This window comes from Centruroides sculpturatus, unplaced genomic scaffold, assembly GCF_000671375.1.
Source record: "Centruroides sculpturatus isolate CEXI.00-Female unplaced genomic scaffold, Cexi_2.0 scaffold252, whole genome shotgun sequence".
Classification (NCBI taxonomy): domain Eukaryota; kingdom Metazoa; phylum Arthropoda; class Arachnida; order Scorpiones; family Buthidae; genus Centruroides; species Centruroides sculpturatus.
Genome location: NW_019384463.1, coordinates 121,542 through 136,845, shown reverse-complemented (window position 1 = coordinate 136,845; position 15,304 = coordinate 121,542). Strand labels below are relative to the sequence as shown.

Genomic DNA, 15,304 nt, shown 5'->3' with positions numbered 1-15,304 from the left:
TATTACTTGGCTTTAATTTGAGTATGTTTTTCGCGTTAGAACGAATTATTTGGTTTTACATGTAATCGTATGGGAAAAGATGATCCACCTTACGACATTTTCATGATACGATCTCAGTTTCGGAACGGATTAATTTCGTATCCTGAGGTACCACTGTAATCGGAATCCCGGTAGTTTTAAATCCTGGTTAATGTAAATGCTAAAAAATCTGGATCTCTCTCTTTTTCATCATATAAGCCTGAAAGTATTACTCTTCCAAAAATTGCAGGTAATAAATTTATGTGCATACAGCATTAACATACAATTACCATTTCTTTGCAGTGTATACATCAGCAACTCACCTAAGCAGTGATGTGATGTAGGCACGACAAAGATCTTATGGAATGTTAGTTCATGCTTCCTGAAAAATTGTCTTCATATGATCTTTTGTTTTGGCTTGCATTTTTGCACCTCTTTCTTGAGGACATGCCAAAAATCCTCAATTGGGTTCATATCGGGTGAATTTGGATAGCCAAGCATTAGTGGAGTACACAGTACGCAGCTTGGCAAAGTCAAAAATCACATCTCCCTGTGGCTAAAGATAGGCTATGGAAGGCAGTAAATGCATTTTCAGAATTGCCTGGTAGCATTGCACATTGACCATTTCATCATATGGAACCAAATCACCAATGCCAGAATACCCAAAACACCCCTACACTTGTACTGTGCTTGGAAACTTGATTTCCTGCTTCAGGAAATCAAATTTTCAAAGTTGTTGTTAGTCCAAAGGAGATTAATGTTGTGATTAGGATTGCTTGGTTGATTTGTGATGAGAGTAGTGTTTCTAGAATTAAGTCTTTTGAGTAAAAGGCGGAGGAAAAGGGGAACCCTATTTATGTATGCTTTTGAGTGAGTCTTTCGTTTGGCCAGCTGATGACTCTATGTCTGATATTTTCATGTAGGATTGGAAAGGGCAACCTGTTAGACCAAATCATCCTCTGCCATTGAGTTTCCATCCAAGACAGGTGGTCTCTAGCCCATGAAAACCACTTCTTTTTCTGAACTGGCATCAACATAACTTTTGCTTATTCTTGTACGAATAGTAACTGACGTCTTATAATTTGTTGCTAGTGGTTTGTCGAGATACAGGTCAGCCTATTCATTAGTTTCAGACTTCGGCAGGTTTCACAAATATACCAGGTCAATATTTCATGACAAGCTGATGCAAACTTTGATCTTTCATGACAATAGTCCTTGATGATTTGTCATTACTACATCCATACACAATAGAGCCAGTTTCTTCATAGTGACTGAGGAAAATTCTGACTGAAAACTTGTTCAAACACAATTCCTGAGCAATGTGCCATACAGCTGTTCTATTTTGTTGTTTCTGGAGGATCTGACAGTGTATTTCAGCCTTAGCCTCTATTTTTCCATTCTTCACATTTTGAACAATGCAGAGTATACACAAGATATTATAGTTCCCTTCATTTGCATATTGTTGACTGAGCAATGTACAAAGCAGAAAAAAATTTGTATGCCTAACCGAGCAGTGTCTGTCAAATGCTGGATGCAAGTAAAATTTTTCAGTAGTACTTTCAAATATATATGGATATGCCTGTTACAGTAATCAAGCCATTTCTTTTGTAAATCATAGCTAAAGTAAAGTACTTTATTTATTAAATTTGTTTCAAATGCAAACAAGTCCAGTTTTCTTACTGTTTATAATAACCACAAATNCAACATAGTATCAATAGATAAAATATAATTTCATTTTGTTTAAATAAATATTTCCTTAAAATTATAATGTAAAATACTATAAATTTTGTTAAGTAAAATTCTCGGTGAATAGTAATTTTATGTTCAAAATTAAAATTAAGAAATTTGTTGCAACTTTTGATAAGTCAGAGATGTTTTTCAATATTAGGGATGGGGAATGGTAGTCTCACCCCACAATATACATCATTACAGTGACTTTACAAATATACATCATGACTAAATTCTATATTTGATTACATTTGTAGGGTTTTAGGATTTGGAAGATGGTGGGGTGGGACAACCCCCTAAGACATCATTAAAATGAATTTTCATCAAAGTTAGTTATGTCCTGAAAGTTTCAGCCTTCTATCTTCATTAAAAGTGGATGAAACTTGAGTTACAAGATTTGTGGACAAAGTGAAGTACAAATACAAAGCAAGTGAAATAAAAGTATTTAACTGAAAATATGTGGTCATTGATTTTTATCTATGAATATAAAATGTAACAAATTTAAATTTATAAAAGAGTTTTATTAAAGAATAAAAATTTCAAAGCATTGTATAATTCTGACATAACTAAAAATTTGTTTATTATGCAAAAGTTAATATTTCGACAAAATTTTTAAATTCTGATTGAAATTTTGATAAGAAATATAAAATATATTTCTTAATGGTTAAATTTTTTAGTTATCATGCGCATTCTATGGAGCATATTTCTGGATATTTAAGCTTTGAGCTTATGGATCATGACATTTCAATATTAAAAAAAGTTTTTAATATAAAATTATCAAAATCTATCATTTTAATATTACAACACAAATAAATTAATATATAATAAAATATAAATGTACTGTATGTAGATAATGTGTTCAATATTACTTTTATTTCTTAAACTTTTTAATAGAAATTACTTTCCTATTTACTATCTTTAATATTATTTAATTATATAAAATGATTTATATTGCTTACCTGTCTTTTTATAGTATCCAATGAAGATTTTTTTATTTGTATATCACTGTTTTCTTGGCTATCCTGTTCTAAGGAAGTAAATGCTTTTGAAATATTATTTAAATATTCTTTAATAGATACCAAACTTTCTTTTTGGTCATTCTGAAGCTTAAGCATTTTAATCTCTTGTTCAGAATTTTTCCTATTAACAGTTTTTGCTCCCTCACTAATATCATTAATTTGTTCTATTAATGATGTCAAATTATTTTTTAATTGTTCACAATATTTTTGAAGTATATGCTTTTTACAAAGACTAAGTGTTTTATTACTGAGATCCAAACTATTATTACAGAGTTCCTTTTGTAATTCTACCTGTTCAATACACTTTATAAGCTGTTCTTTAATAATTTTCATTTCTTCAGGAAGAGGAATTGTAAACTGATTTAGAATTTCTTTTAATTTGTTAATTTCATCTAATAAATAAGTTTGTTGATTATGTCCTTGTAATTCATGTTTTACAGCTGACAATTCTTCCATAAGAGAAGCTTTTTCTCTTTGTTTTTTAATATTTATTTTAATATTATTAATTTCATCAATTAACTGTGCTCTCTCAAGGGACCAATCTGTCTCAGTATTCCAAACTGACTTCCTGAAGTTGACGTAATCACGTGTCGTTAATTGTAATAATTCGGTTGTTTGTTTCAATCTATATTTCAAAATTATTATTAATTAAAAAAAAAATATATAACAACATAATACAATACAAACCACAGACCTATCAGTAAGATATTTAATATGTTCAGAATCTCTCAATCTTTGAACTTCTGCTTCTTGTTTTATAATATTACAATCATTTGTTAGTGCATCTACTTGTTCATGAAAAAGAGCTTCTCTTTCTTCTAATTGTACTCGAAGAGCTTCAATCTGAATGAAAATGAAATTAATAATGTAATTTGTAAGTATAAATAAGTATAATCAAATAAATTTTGTTAAAAAATGGTATTAAAACATATAATTCAAAAAGTACAGTCAAATCTTGATATAGTATTCTCCTAAGTAGCACTGCCTTCAAAGTACCAATGAATATTTGCAAACACAATCATCTCCATATATATTAAAAAGAGAATTCTTCAGCTCAATTTTGTATTGTAAATGACAACAAATTATGCATGTGGCTTATAGACTTTGTGTCTATTAATTAAATTAAAATTTGTGTGTAGAGCTCATTATTACATATAAATCTTAATGTTTGCAGTCTTTCAATTTAGCACCGTACTCAATTTAGTGTCAGTTTCAGAGACAAACAATTAATGACACTAAATCAGAATTTGACTATGTTTAAACCTCTTTTATTGAGTAATAGCTCCATGGAGTATGTTGTTATATTAATTAGGATTAAAGATATCCTAATGGCATTAAATTATAGATGATTGGATCTTAAAAGTCAAAAATTATATATCTATTCTTCATAATTTATTTTAGATCCAAAAATATTCATTAATTAAAGATATACAACAAAGACACATTCTTTCAAAAATTCTGTGAAACTAGTCAATAAAATGCTAGTTCTCTATATTTCGATACAAATTATTATTTTATTTAAAAATAATCTGTGCAAAAATGTCTTTCCTGATATTAAGAGGTGACATTTTAATTTCTTGCTATTTGATTATTTGTTATCATAATTTTCACTTTTATTTTTAAAAACCACACCAAAAGAAAATATGAAAAGTTATAAATCATTACAGTTTATAATTTATACTGTAACATAATTATTGTTTTAGACTAGCAACTCATAATTTGAAGAAAATTCATCAAATCAGCATATGCTTTAAGGTTTAGAGATAAAATTTAAATAATATTTGAGTTACATAAAATACATATATACAGAAGAATCTACTTATTGTAATCAAAGACAGTATTATAAGTGGTTAATATAATCATTATTAGTAAGTCCCAAAACACTTATAAAACTTGCTTATTGGAATCAGATTATCATTATCTTAAAGTGAATAGACATTTTTTTAAATGTCTTTTTGCATTATCAGTCTAAAGATAAATAATAATGATTATATATTATCAGCTGTATCATTCATAACTAACATAACATGTTCAATATTTAAAGTATCAGTCATAACTAATACTTTAAATGTTGAACGTGTAATATTTTCATTATTTTTTGTTCACAGTACATCAGTAGTTTAAATTTCTGCTTTTTTTTCAATTATATACTAGCTGTTAAATATGGTATTGCAAAAAAACAGCAGGCAAACGAACTTGGATGAATTACTATTAATTCATTAATTATAATTATACTAATAATAATTAATAAATCTTCAAATATGTATATATATTTTTTAAATTCTTTTTTTAACCTATCTTTTTAATGTCAGAATTTCCATTAAGTGTAGTTTTATTCATTTACTCCACTTAATGTTATCAGTTAGTTATTATTGTTCTCAGTATAGGAAAGTTCCAAAGTAATTACGGTTAACAGATGCTATTATAACTGTAAATAGAATTATTTCCTATATTACATTCATCATTTTTGATAAATATTCTTCCTGAATATTAAGCCAAATCTTGAAATTCCTACAGAAAATCAAAATTATTAGCTTAGAAATTAAAATGTTGATATTCTTTTGTTCTATATATACACAGTAAGTTTAAAAATTATACACTTTTGCTAATGAGTTATCATAAAAATATTTTTTATGCTACCTTAAAAAATATGAATATCAAAATACAAGCAGATATGCTGATTGAACCTTACAACTTCACTTGATCATTTCATTATCATCAACCAATATAAATTTGGCATAAACCAAAAATTTTGCTTCTAGAAAGAATAGAAAGTATACTTGAATACTTTCTATTCTTTCTAGAAGCAAAATTTTTGGTTTATGCCAAATTTATATTGGTTGATGATAATGAAATGATCAAGTGAAGTTGTAAGGTTCAATCAGCATATCTGCTTGTATTTTGATATTCATATTTTTTAAGGTAGCATAAAAAATATTTTTATGATAACTCATTAGCAAAAGTGTATAATTTTTAAACTTACTGTGTATATATAGAACAAAAGAATATCAACATTTTAATTTCTAAGCTAATAATTTTGATTTTCTGTAGGAATTTCAAGATTTGGCTTAATATTCAGGAAGAATATTTATCAAAAATGATGAATGTAATATAGGAAATAATTCTATTTACAGTTATAATAGCATCTGTTAACCGTAATTACTTTGGAACTTTCCTATACTGAGAACAATAATAACTAACTGATAACATTAAGTGGAGTAAATGAATAAAACTACACTTAATGGAAATTCTGACATTAAAAAGATAGGTTAAAAAAAGAATTTAAAAAATATATATACATATTTGAAGATTTATTAATTATTATTAGTATAATTATAATTAATGAATTAATAGTAATTCATCCAAGTTCGTTTGCCTGCTGTTTTTTTGCAATACCATATTTAACAGCTAGTATATAATTGAAAAAAAAGCAGAAATTTAAACTACTGATGTACTGTGAACAAAAAATAATGAAAATATTACACGTTCAACATTTAAAGTATTAGTTATGACTGATACTTTAAATATTGAACATGTTATGTTAGTTATGAATGATACAGCTGATAATATATAATCATTATTATTTATCTTTAGACTGATAATGCAAAAAGACATTTAAAAAAATGTCTATTCACTTTAAGATAATGATAATCTGATTCCAATAAGCAAGTTTTATAAGTGTTTTGGGACTTACTAATAATGATTATATTAACCACTTATAATACTGTCTTTGATTACAATAAGTAGATTCTTCTGTATATATGTATTTTATGTAACTCAAATATTATTTAAATTTTATCTCTAAACCTTAAAGCATATGCTGATTTGATGAATTTTCTTCAAATTATGAGTTGCTAGTCTAAAACAATAATTATGTTACAGTATAAATTATAAACTGTAATGATTTATAACTTTTCATATTTTCTTTTGGTGTGGTTTTTAAAAATAAAAGTGAAAATTATGATAACAAATAATCAAATAGCAAGAAATTAAAATGTCACCTCTTAATATCAGGAAAGACATTTTTGCACAGATTATTTTTAAATAAAATAATAATTTGTATCGAAATATAGAGAACTAGCATTTTATTGACTAGTTTCACAGAATTTTTGAAAGAATGTGTCTTTGTTGTATATCTTTAATTAATGAATATTTTTGGATCTAAAATAAATTATGAAGAATAGATATATAATTTTTGACTTTTAAGATCCAATCATCTATAATTTAATGCCATTAGGATATCTTTAATCCTAATTAATATAACAACATACTCCATGGAGCTATTACTCAATAAAAGAGGTTTAAACATAGTCAAATTCTGATTTAGTGTCATTAATTGTTTGTCTCTGAAACTGACACTAAATTGAGTACGGTGCTAAATTGAAAGACTGCAAACATTAAGATTTATATGTAATAATGAGCTCTACACACAAATTTTAATTTAATTAATAGACACAAAGTCTATAAGCCACATGCATAATTTGTTGTCATTTACAATACAAAATTGAGCTGAAGAATTCTCTTTTTAATATATATGGAGATGATTGTGTTTGCAAATATTCATTGGTACTTTGAAGGCAGTGCTACTTAGGAGAATACTATATCAAGATTTGACTGTACTTTTTGAATTATATGTTTTAATACCATTTTTTAACAAAATTTATTTGATTATACTTATTTATACTTACAAATTACATTATTAATTTCATTTTCATTCAGATTGAAGCTCTTCGAGTACAATTAGAAGAAAGAGAAGCTCTTTTTCATGAACAAGTAGATGCACTAACAAATGATTGTAATATTATAAAACAAGAAGCAGAAGTTCAAAGATTGAGAGATTCTGAACATATTAAATATCTTACTGATAGGTCTGTGGTTTGTATTGTATTATGTTGTTATATATTTTTTTTTTAATTAATAATAATTTTGAAATATAGATTGAAACAAACAACCGAATTATTACAATTAACGACACGTGATTACGTCAACTTCAGGAAGTCAGTTTGGAATACTGAGACAGATTGGTCCCTTGAGAGAGCACAGTTAATTGATGAAATTAATAATATTAAAATAAATATTAAAAAACAAAGAGAAAAAGCTTCTCTTATGGAAGAATTGTCAGCTGTAAAACATGAATTACAAGGACATAATCAACAAACTTATTTATTAGATGAAATTAACAAATTAAAAGAAATTCTAAATCAGTTTACAATTCCTCTTCCTGAAGAAATGAAAATTATTAAAGAACAGCTTATAAAGTGTATTGAACAGGTAGAATTACAAAAGGAACTCTGTAATAATAGTTTGGATCTCAGTAATAAAACACTTAGTCTTTGTAAAAAGCATATACTTCAAAAATATTGTGAACAATTAAAAAATAATTTGACATCATTAATAGAACAAATTAATGATATTAGTGAGGGAGCAAAAACTGTTAATAGGAAAAATTCTGAACAAGAGATTAAAATGCTTAAGCTTCAGAATGACCAAAAAGAAAGTTTGGTATCTATTAAAGAATATTTAAATAATATTTCAAAAGCATTTACTTCCTTAGAACAGGATAGCCAAGAAAACAGTGATATACAAATAAAAAAATCTTCATTGGATACTATAAAAAGACAGGTAAGCAATATAAATCATTTTATATAATTAAATAATATTAAAGATAGTAAATAGGAAAGTAATTTCTATTAAAAAGTTTAAGAAATAAAAGTAATATTGAACACATTATCTACATACAGTACATTTATATTTTATTATATATTAATTTATTTGTGTTGTAATATTAAAATGATAGATTTTGATAATTTTATATTAAAAACTTTTTTTAATATTGAAATGTCATGATCCATAAGCTCAAAGCTTAAATATCCAGAAATATGCTCCATAGAATGCGCATGATAACTAAAAAATTTAACCATTAAGAAATATATTTTATATTTCTTATCAAAATTTCAATCAGAATTTAAAAATTTTGTCGAAATATTAACTTTTGCATAATAAACAAATTTTTAGTTATGTCAGAATTATACAATGCTTTGAAATTTTTATTCTTTAATAAAACTCTTTTATAAATTTAAATTTGTTACATTTTATATTCATAGATAAAAATCAATGACCACATATTTTCAGTTAAATACTTTTATTTCACTTGCTTTGTATTTGTACTTCACTTTGTCCACAAATCTTTTAACTCAAGTTTCATCCACTTTTAATGAAGATAGAAGGCTGAAACTTTCAGGACATAACTAACTTTGATGAAAATTCATTTTAATGATGTCTTAGGGGGTTGTCCCACCCCACCATCTTCCAAATCCTAAAACCCTACAAATGTAATCAAATATAGAATTTAGTCATGATGTATATTTGTAAAGTCACTGTAATGATGTATATTGTGGGGTGAGACTACCATTCCCCATCCCTAATATTGAAAAACATCTCTGACTTATCAAAAGTTGCAACAAATTTCTTAATTTTAATTTTGAACATAAAATTACTATTCACCGAGAATTTTACTTAACAAAATTTATAGTATTTTACATTATAATTTTAAGGAAATATTTATTTAAACAAAATGAAATTATATTTTATCTATTGATACTATGTTGAATATGGACTTTTATACATTAATAACAAAGAATTGTTATAATAAGTTTCTAATAAATGTCATGATTGACTTTTTCATTTTAAGTTATCTAAAGATACTGACTCCTCTGCAACTAAGAAAGTATCCAAAATATCTGAAAAAGAGAAAAATAGTCAGGAAATAAAGGTATAAAAATGATAAATTATTATTTTCTTTATGATGATGATGTAATAAAAATAAATCAATTAGTTAAAGCTGTACTGAGTATTTATTAAATTATGTGAATTTAATAAATACTATTTTTTCAATTTAGTTAAATAATTGCATACAAGTAAAGTGAAAAAAAAATTTCTTTGAAGTATTTTTCATGTGTATGAATGAGTTCAGAACTAAAAATGTAGCATTCAATTTTAGTGAACATGCATTAATTTTGAATGAAATGGATATAAACTAAAATTAAATGATTCAACTGATGCATTTTATTACTAATAAATCACTCAATATGTTGAATTCAAATAAATAAATGGAATTTAATATTATAGAGTAAGATTTAAATATTAATCTGATGGAAAAGGTGCTTTTTATAAAGTATTAATTGTATTTCTATGTAATAAATAAATATTTTTATCAAAATTTACAATTATGAAGTTTATTTTTGTTTTTAATAGTTATCAAAACAACCTGATTCTTCAGCAAGTAGAAGTAGAAAAAGTGCTAGGATTTCTAAGGTTAGATATTGTTCTATGCATTTACAAATATATAGACTTAAGGTTTTTTAAAATTTAAATAACTTAAAACTTTTTAAACAGTTCATTCCTTCAACAAGTACAACTAAGTTGACAAAAAATATTGAAATTTCTGAGGNTAGTGAATATTATTCATTTTAATAATAAATAATATCTTTTGTTTTTCTATAATACATTATTAAAATTATTTCATTTCCGTAATATAAAAACAATACAAAACATGAGATAAAAATACGTATTAAATAAATATAAAAACCATACCTATTGAAACGATCTTCAATAACTTCCTGCTCAACTTTCTCATCACAGGTTATAAGATTATTCTCGTTTCCATCGTTAGGAAAGCAAACATCGGTTTTAGAAACCTGTTGCAAATTACAATCGTTGTCGTTGAAACAATCCTCAGTAATATCGAGAACGATTTCCAAATAATCTGTTTCTTGGTAATTTTTAAAGTTCCAATCGAAGAAATCATTCCAATCGTCATTATCTGTTTCTAATTTCATACTGAGGGCAAAAGGATCAAAATGCTCCTCACACAACAACTGTGAATTTCTAGAAACAATAACAGGAAATGAGATAAAAATACCTATCAAATACGTATATACGTAGGATTTTTATATTTATTAATCTTACCTGTTGAGATAATGGTTGAGAGCTTGCAGCTCAACTTTCCGAGCACGCGATTCATAACGATTTTCGTACTCATCGCAACGACAGTAAACATCCTTTCCATCAACCAGTTGCGAATTAGAATCGTTGTAGCCAAAACAATCCTCGGCAAGATCGAGAACAATTTCCAAATAATTTGTTTCTCTATAAATTTCCAACTCCCAACTGAAGAAATCGTCTCGATCATCATAATCTGTTGGGAATATCTTGCCGAGACCGGGAGGATCAAATTGTTCCTCAGACAACTCCAACGCTACATCTGTATCCACCTCTGCATTCATATGTGCATCTTCCACAAACTTATCCATCGTCATCTAAAAAAACAACTCGTAAATTATTTGGGTCATATAATCAAGCGAATATTTTTCACAGATTTATGTTCATTATTATTTACTTTAGATATCATAATAAAATACATTCTACTCCAAATCAGTTTAAAATATGGAAATTTATCTTAAAATTAACTTTCTTATTTTAGTTCTTTGCCGTTAGTTAAGTGTAAGAACTTTAATTAAGAACCTAACGACAAGTTTCTACATCTGTAATTCTATTTTTATAAAAATATTTGTACAGTATATTTTATAGTGTATCAAAATAGTACTCACATTTATATTCAAAGCAATTTTCCTCAAGAAATGAAGCAAAAAATCTCGAAAACTTCTTTTGCCTTCGAAAATACCACTCAACAAAGCAAGCGTAACAATTGAAAAATCTATTGTTGCCCACATTCTTGCGTTTTCTCGTGACGTAGAAACTGACGTAGTAAAATTACTTCAGGGTTTTAAAATATCCGATGAATATTTGTTTCGACCATCCTCATTACAAATGAGTACTGTACAGTACATTAATTGCTGGGCATCATACAAAAGTAGCATTTATAAACTGTACATAAATATATTATTAATGCATAAGCATACATTTTATATTCATAAATAAGTAGTTCCTTCTTTTTCATCGGTTTAAAAAATGTCGAATTTAAAATTTAAGTAGAATTTGGAACAAAAATTTTAATCCGTAAACTAATTTTGTAGCAACATTTAGCTAATTATTTAATTTAAATATTATGCTCAATATTATGGAGAAAGAAATTTTAACGAAATTTGAAAGTAAAGTCATTGCTTAACGAGCTTTTACAGGATCGTCTGGCAACCGACAACATGGCGGAAACAAACAGCGCCATGTTGGAATTCGTCAAACATGGCTTATTTTGTCAAAATAACTTTGAATTAATACAGACGAATAGTAAAAGTGATGATGATAATGAAATATTTCCATTCGCTGCTACTATTGCTATCATAAAGTCTAAAATAACTTCTCTCTATACCAAAAACGATAAAGTTTCGTATTCCATTTTCAAGCGTTGTCTTCTATTTACTACTAGCGACACAGCCAATATGTTTCAATTAGACGTGTAAATAAAAGTTTTAAAATCATCGTCGAATAATGTAATACTTAATTACAACGTATGCGATTAAATAATATTACATGCTAACCGGCTTATTCAATTTTATGATTATTTTCTAAAGCCACTAAATATAACCATGGTTACTAAATATACTGATTGGAGAGCCGAGCAGAATTTTATGCCTACAGTCATTTATGCTCACTAGGAACGCTGCGGTTAGAATTCAGACTAAAAGTGGGTCAAGTGTATACTTTTCCATGACTGCCACCGCAATTTGTGGCAGTTTATTATTATTATTCTTCTTTCGGCCCTATGGGCACTAAGAGGACATCTTTCAACAAGCCCATTATGGGTTCGGCCAGGCCCACAATGCGGTTGCCGGGTGGTGAGGGACGGGGCCCTAAATATCCAGATGAATCCTTTCGAAAAATTCTTGGGGATTTTTCGACCCGTCTGGATTTGATCCTGGGTCCTCAGCCATTTTGTTGCAGTTGTGGCGCTAGCGAAATGTAAACAATATGGCTACGAATCGAGGAAAACGCGTGTGGATATCTTTTAAACTTCACATTAAACATTGATTCGATATTGCCCAGAGCAATATCGAATCAATGTTTAATGTAAGTATAAAAGTGCAAATATAAACAAGGAGATTAATATAATGAACAAAAAATTTTCTCTTACAAGTTTTAGGTAGAAAGCAAATTAAGAAAAATAGATTTTGAAGTTAAAGATTGGAAAGAACGTATAACTAACTAGTGGATGATTTTTCTCAGTTTAAGCAGTAACTTATTTGTCCTGCTATATATTTAAGAAAAGACACGGTGAAAAAGATATTACAGTGCTTTAGTTTTATTTTTATTTTCGTTATAATTTTTTTAAAATTTTTAGTAATTTACATACCTACTTCCAGTTTTTTTAGAAAGGAATGGGAAATTTTTCGAGCAAGTTTTTTTTTACATTTTTTTACAATTAGAGGTAAGTAATATCGAAAACAAAACATGTGAAGCAGATTGATTAATTTTACAATAAATTCCACATCCTTGTTTACTTCCATGACAGCATGTTCTTTATCAAAACTTGTAAAGACAGAAGTGGCATTCCTGCAGACCTAAAATCAGACATTATAATTCATCATACTAATGAAGTTATTTAACAGCTAAAAAGATACGTTTTACTTTTGGAGACTTGAAAAGTTCGTTTAGTTAAAAGATTAAGTCCGACCCGAGATATGTTCCGCGACCCCCTCGATCTTTAACTACTAAAATTTAATAGCATCAATCTCCAATCTCCAAGGGCGTACCCAACGAGGGACAAAGAGGACAGTTGCTCCTCCCTAGAAAAAAATAAAAGTGTAGTAATTGACACACAGACACATAGCATCAGTGCCGGCCCGAGGCAAGTTTTAGGATGGAGCGAGATCCTATTATGGCGCCCCCTTGGTCAGTAGCGTAGCGAACATAACTGGCGCACGGGGCACAGCACTTTATTGGCGCCCCCTCCAGAAACACATATAGTTTGTCTTGGAGACCATTTGGGCGCCCCTCTGCGAGTGGCGCCCGGTGCTTGATGCACCCCCTCACTACGCCACTTCCCTTGGTTGCCCCCAAATTTATACCCTTTAATTTTCTTTCCCACTGAGGCGCCCCCTAGGACTTAGCGCCTGGAGCGGCTGCTCTTTTCGCCCTATGGTAGGGCCGGCTCTGCATTGCATAGACGTATCAATTTAGTATCAGTTCATATTAGTTTCGAGGAAGTGGGTAGGGAGATTGAGACTTCATCACAGATGGCTCTAGTCTAGTCACAATATTCATTATTCAATTTGCCCCCCTCTAGTTCAGATCCTGGGTACGCAGCTGTCAATCTCCCTGATATGCTTGCACATTAGGGATATCGATGTTGTTAAATTTTCGACAAAAGTTACTGGAATTATTAAGTTTCAAATAGGGTAAACAAAATCGTGCGCCACACAAATCCAAAGATCTCCGAATACTGTATTTTACACTTCTCGACGTTTTAAAGTCCCCAATGTCCAAAAATGTAAAATTGTTCTCATATTTTTCTTCTGTTATGTATAATAGAGTCGAGATAGTAATATGTATGTTTTGCCATCTTCTTTCTACTCGTGATAAACGTTTAGACGCAAGCAAAACTATATACAGGGTCTTTATAATTAAAGTTCCAAGTTGAAATAGCCATTAACGTATCCCAAGTGTCGGCTGTATGTTTATACGGTTGCACTTTCTAGCAACTTCGGCAATCGCAACAGTTACTGTTACATGTTGCGTAAGGTGATATTGCTTTCACGACTGCACAGGTAGCCTGTGGCATGTAAAATATAAACCAATCTCATTAGAGCAATGGCGTCATAATCGATTTATTCGACACTTCTCATTGGACGCGCTTGCAACCATTACCAAGAACACAAACTAGTGTTTACCAAATTGAAACAGCGATTATGAAGAACAACCTTATAAATAAAGCATTATTCTAAATATTTGTATAGAAATTTACGTGTTATTTAAATAATATTATTCCATTCTCGAAATTAATTCAAATTTTCATTTTAAATAACATTTTACGCAAATTTGTTTCCATTTCGATATTTTATTTTATCTTTTTACATTTCGATGTTCAAAAATTCATGAAAAAATATGTTTATTCTTTAAAATGAACATATTTTTACGCAAAACAATTTTAATAACTTCCCGAATAGGAAGGACGAACTGTTAAATATTAAATTTCCCATTGGGCAAAAATAAATTAGCATTTTAATTTGAATAGCAGAGAAAGCATTTTATATACAATAAGAATTGATTTTCTAGAAGTCTATTCACAAAGCCACTGAAGATTTAACAGCTATTGATGATGACAAGAATTTTCGATAGTCCATTTTCGGTTAATTAAATCCTACTGAAATCGTTTCTCGTGACGTCAACGCTATTTTGATATTTTTTAAAACTATAAATAAACCAATTACAAATGCTGAATAAATATTTAATGTAAAATAAAATCGATTAATAATTTGATTAAAAAATCACAAAAAATTAATTATTTATTTATTTAAAAATATTACAATATATCAAGTGTAATTTGTGATAAATTCAGCCTCGTTTTATTCAAATTTTTTTTT

At 28.1% G+C, this 15,304-nt stretch overlaps 3 protein-coding genes across 3 annotated transcripts in view; 2 read left to right on the top strand and 1 right to left on the bottom strand.

Annotated features, from left to right (window-relative positions):
• Nucleotides 1-2,662: 2,662 nt before the first annotated feature.
• LOC111620958 lies at nt 2,663-3,677 on the bottom strand. The gene is made up of 2 exons (XM_023362985.1): nt 3,460-3,677; nt 2,663-3,390 (listed from the first exon to the last, which is right to left on the bottom strand). The coding sequence occupies exon 2, from the start codon at nt 3,219-3,221 to the stop codon at nt 2,679-2,681; it is 543 nt and encodes a 180-aa protein (XP_023218753.1). The 5' UTR covers nt 3,222-3,390; nt 3,460-3,677; the 3' UTR covers nt 2,663-2,678.
• A 3,738-nt stretch (nt 3,678-7,415) lies between these two features.
• LOC111620940 lies at nt 7,416-10,238 on the top strand. The gene is made up of 5 exons (XM_023362964.1): nt 7,416-7,633; nt 7,703-8,387; nt 9,457-9,537; nt 10,020-10,079; nt 10,161-10,238. Exons 2-5 carry the CDS (start codon nt 7,872-7,874, stop codon nt 10,236-10,238), a joined length of 735 nt encoding a protein of 244 aa, XP_023218732.1. The 5' UTR covers nt 7,416-7,633; nt 7,703-7,871.
• A 1,688-nt stretch (nt 10,239-11,926) lies between these two features.
• LOC111620939 (coiled-coil domain-containing protein 77-like) overlaps nt 11,927-15,304 on the top strand; it is a 21,702-nt gene continuing 18,324 nt past the window's right edge. Inside the window, exon 1 of the mRNA XM_023362963.1 lies at nt 11,927-12,106. Coding sequence (XP_023218731.1) covers nt 11,927-12,106 — 180 coding nt within the window. The remainder of the gene's footprint in view (nt 12,107-15,304) is intronic.